Source organism: Salminus brasiliensis, chromosome 1, assembly GCF_030463535.1.
Source record: "Salminus brasiliensis chromosome 1, fSalBra1.hap2, whole genome shotgun sequence".
In the NCBI taxonomy this organism is placed as follows: Eukaryota; Metazoa; Chordata; class Actinopteri; order Characiformes; family Bryconidae; genus Salminus; species Salminus brasiliensis.
Genome location: NC_132878.1, coordinates 21,750,221 through 21,754,693, shown reverse-complemented (window position 1 = coordinate 21,754,693; position 4,473 = coordinate 21,750,221). Strand labels below are relative to the sequence as shown.

Sequence of the window (4,473 nt, the reverse complement as noted above, 5' to 3'; positions counted from 1 at the left end):
CCTTTAGACCAACAAGAAATGTAGTTAGTTTAGTTATTGGACAATAATGAAAGTTTAATATTGTTAAATTATTTACTAAATATTATAGGGGGCATTTTATCTGACAGTCTTTTGCTTTAATTTTTAAAAAGCAATTATAACCCACTCAAGGCCATGTGCTGGAGTGCTTTTTGTTATTTAATACTTTTATTTTTGCATGCCTGAGCCTTGACACAATATATACATATCAATGTATAATTTCTTAGTCATTTAGCACATAAGAACAAAACATCCTTGGAATGTGGGTTCCCTTAAACGGCCTCATCATTTCTATCATCAAGACACCAGTTGTAATTCCGAGAAATCCCAGGCACTCCAAGCGGCCTTATTAACATAAATCCCGGAATGTAGATGAGTTCATAGGAGCATTTCCACTATGCGCCCATCCCCTGGTCCTCTGGGCATGAGCAACAGGAACTCTTTGGGGGAGGGGAGCTAGTCTTGGCATGGCGTTGGGGACAGCTGGTGACAGACTGTTTGTTCTTCTTTGGGATGGCAGCCCGGCACAGTCAGGGAGAGGTCACCTTCTCTTTAGCCAGAGATCTTCAAGAGCCTCTGAATCCTTTGTGTACCTACAGCAGTGGAGTCGTTGCTGCTAGCATCTTTGCTTTAGCTTTTTTTAATGTACTGATTTTGGAATCATATTTACCTCAACACCATATACGACACAGCAGGTGCAGTGTTTAATATGTTGAAAATATTACTGGAACACATGTACATCAATCAGATTGCCAGCATTGCTAGCATAGCAGCCTAGACAACAAATGTGCTGAGAATGGTTTGTATGCCTACATTAGTAGAATTGCAACTGCTGACATCTTTAAATTAGCTACAGTTAGCTATTAGTTTATTAGTTTATTAGTTATTAGTTACATTTTCATCAGCGTAACAGTTTAAGAGAACATAAGAATATTAACAAGATTTATTTTAACATGTATTTCTGAATTTCTTTTGTATTTAGTGGAGCGTGTTTCTTTAATCATAATCATAATCATTCCTCTAATCATTGTACTTATTTTTGTAATTATTTGTGAGCACAGATACCCGCTCGCCATAGTCTTCAGGAACATTTCTAAAGATTTCTTAAAATAGGCTTCAGCATCCTAAAGATGCTTGTTTGAATAAGACTTTATTCTTGGATCTGCTGCCATTGGATAGCAGATAAGGCACCCCCCCTATATCCCAGATAATAACAGTGATGACTAGAGTGGGCCTACTGTATGTAATGCTGAAAACAAACCCAGGTGAAAGGGCTGTATTGTAGTCTGCCTATGGGATGTATTGACCAAATGAATGCGTTTAGATAAAAGCCCTGGTTCATTGTCTCAGCAGTGCAATCTATTCTAAAGTCTTCTGGACAACTGAGTCATGTGGAAATTTAATGAATACATTGCAGCTGGGCATGGGCCTCTGTTCATGTTGCCCAGTCAGGGATTTTTTCACAATAGATGGCACATATGCATTGGGATTTGGCCAGGTATAAAAGTAAGCGTTAATCCTGGCACAGTGTGAGTTTGCCAGCTGGAAGCTGTTCTGACCTACCAAAAACCCAACCACCATGATGGGCAAGGTAAGCACCACAGAGGAAATGTGGACGCAACCCACACAAAAAAACCCAAACAAACACCCTTTCAAACAGTGCTGTTCATCAGCTTTTAGCATTAGCTTAATTATCTATCTATTATCTGTCACTTTCTTGCCTCATGCAGATCATCTTCTACGAGGACAGGAACTTCCAAGGACGTTCCTATGAGTGCAGCAGCGACTGCTCTGACATGTCCTCCTACCTGAGCCGCTGCCACTCCTGCAGGGTGGAGAGCGGCTGCTTCATGGTTTACGACCGCCCCAACTACATGGGCAACCAGTACTTCATCAGGAGGGGCGACTACAACGAGTGTAATTGGGGAACGAGCGATTCGATCAGATCTTGCCGGATGATCCCCATGGTATGATAAATGTGCCCTGCCACATCACATAACACAGTGCTTTTCCTGGTTGATGTTCCCCTGCTCTATTACATCGCTTCAACTCAACTTAATAAGCTAATTAGTCTGATCAGATGGGTTTTAAAGTCCTGAAATTAAATTTACACAATTTGCAATCGCCCAAGACATGTGTGGTGTCTTAAGTTAGCTTCTTTAATTTTGCAGTGGATTTATAAGGGAATTAGTACAAACATTTAGATGTCACCATTTTAGCTATGCTATGTACTTCTGTCCATTTTGATAGGCAGCCATCATACAATCATACAGTGTCAGGAGAGTACATAAGCAAACCTATTTGAGATAATTTACCAATTCAACATAGTTCCACAAATGTGTGAGGTTCAGCAATACTAATCTGGTAGATATATGTCTCTGCAGCTTAATCTATACATTAGCCTTATAGCTCCAGTGCAAAGTCAAAAAACATACCAAACACACAGACAGATCCATAAATAGTATTTGGACAGTGACGCATTTTTGTCATTTCTATTTGAAATGAAGCAATGTAGGCGTTTATTAAAAAAATATTAAATTTTTACACAGACCGTCTATTTTCACAAGCTCTAAAGTAATTGTACAATTGAGTGATGAGCAGTTTTATGACCAGATGTGGCCCTTTTTCTTGGTTATTCCATGACAAATTAAAGGTCTGGAGTTGATTCCAGGTATGGAATTTTTTCATGGAAAGTTTTTACATAATCTTTCATTTTTCACTGGCTCAAAAGTAATCAGACTAACCAACACTTATAAATAGAAAGATTATTCTTAATTCTTGGATGTAAATCTTTTGCAGTCTGAGACTGCCTGAAGGCTGGAAATCATGGATCTCAGTTTCCGCTCTTTTCTGCAGCTACCTTCAGTTGCTGCTTGTTTGTGGATCTTTCAGTCTTTTGTTTTGTCCTTAGTAAGTGAAAACATGTTCAATTCAGTTGAGGTCAGGGGACTGACTCTGCTATTACCTGAGCAGAATATGCAGCTCTATACACATTACAACAAATCCTTCTAATTCTATCAGCAGTCTGGTCATCAATAAACACCAGTGACCCAGTTCCACTGGCAGCCTTACATGCCCATGCCATAACAGTGCCTCCACCATGAGTGACAGATGATGTGTGATGTAATAGATCATGCATCCTTTCTTTCCTACTCCATGCTCAAGTTAAATTTGGTGTCATCTATCCAACATGTTGTTTTACTGGGCAGGTTTTAAGATGTTTTCTGTCAGTCTAATCTCTGTAGATTGTAGACTTCGACAATGATATGCTTTCTAACCATGTTGTCACCTTCTTTCTTCTTCATGTGTCTTACTGCAACAGTACAGAGGATCCTACAGAATCAGGATCTACGAGCGGGAGAACTTCATGGGTCAGATGATGGAGATGACCGATGACTGCGACTCCATCATGGACCGCTACAACTGGTCCAACGGCTGCATGTCCTGCCACGTGATGGATGGCCACTGGCTCATGTACGAGGAGCCCCACTTCAGAGGCAGGATGTGGTACTTCAGGCCTGGAGAGTACAGGAGCTTCAGGGACCTGGGCATGCCTGGCATGAGGTTCATGAGCATGAGGCGTATCCTAGACTCTTGGCATTAAAAAAGAAAATCACCCAGCTTACTAATGTGGAATAAAATGTGCCATTCAAAATCAACATGTTCTATTTGTCTGCCTTTAAACAGTCCATAACACAAGAAAACCAGCAAAAACAACCTGTGGTGAAATAGCTGTATCTTCATCAGTACTTATATCTGCGTACATATGTCAGCCAAAAGCAGTTTAGTCAACTGAATGAAGTATTTTAGCACATAAAAGACTTTGACTAACGCACAATACACAATACACTTGAAATTTAATAGCTACATGCTTGTAATAGAGATGTGTGAGTGTGAACAACCTTTTAAGGATTCAAAAGAACCTTGATATTATAGTTCTTTACTAATTTAAAGGTTCTTCACACTTACGCATCTCTTTTACAAGCATGGTTTCACTCAAAGAACCTTTTGAAGCATCTATCTTTTTAAGAGTGCAGGGCAGCCATCACAACAGAGACAAATATCAGATATCAGCCAAAGACACAGTAAACAAAATGAATCCATTACCATTGGTAATTATAAGGTATTTAAATAAATGATGTCTGGTTTGGTACACACGTCGGTAGAAAGTGGACTTGCTTTCTTGTGTTTCTTGTTTTGCTATCTGGTGTTGGCAAGAAGGGCATGGGTTCCTCTTTTGATTCCTGGGACTCTAGGTTTCTTTCTATTGCTCTGGATAAATGTTTTTCTGCCACTATTGCCTGAAGCTTGCTCAAAAGAGGCTCTGATGTCTGTGCAGCTGCTTTGTGAAAAGCATAGTACAAATACATTTGAAGTAAACTGAATTGAAGAGTGAAATAGAGTCAAATAAATTAGTTTATGGCACCAAATCAGTCATTATTTTGGTTTTTGCCT

The 4,473-nt window shown here is 39.6% G+C and overlaps 1 protein-coding gene across 1 annotated transcript; it reads left to right on the top strand.

The window, feature by feature from the left end:
- The first annotated feature begins 1,597 nt into the window (after nt 1-1,597).
- Nucleotides 1,598-3,622, top strand: LOC140551004 (gamma-crystallin M3-like). Its single transcript, XM_072674379.1, has 3 exons — nt 1,598-1,609; nt 1,749-1,985; nt 3,341-3,622. The coding sequence occupies exons 1-3, from the start codon at nt 1,598-1,600 to the stop codon at nt 3,620-3,622; spliced, it is 531 nt and encodes a 176-aa protein (XP_072530480.1).
- The last annotated feature ends 851 nt before the right edge of the window (nt 3,623-4,473 follow it).

What these genes read in the sequence shown, in the direction of transcription:
- LOC140551004 (XM_072674379.1), top strand. An exon ending in CTTGCCGGATGATCCCCATG is followed by an intron (nt 1,986 to 3,340) that starts GTATGATAAATG and finishes TTACTGCAACAG; the next exon opens with TACAGAGGATCCTACAGAAT.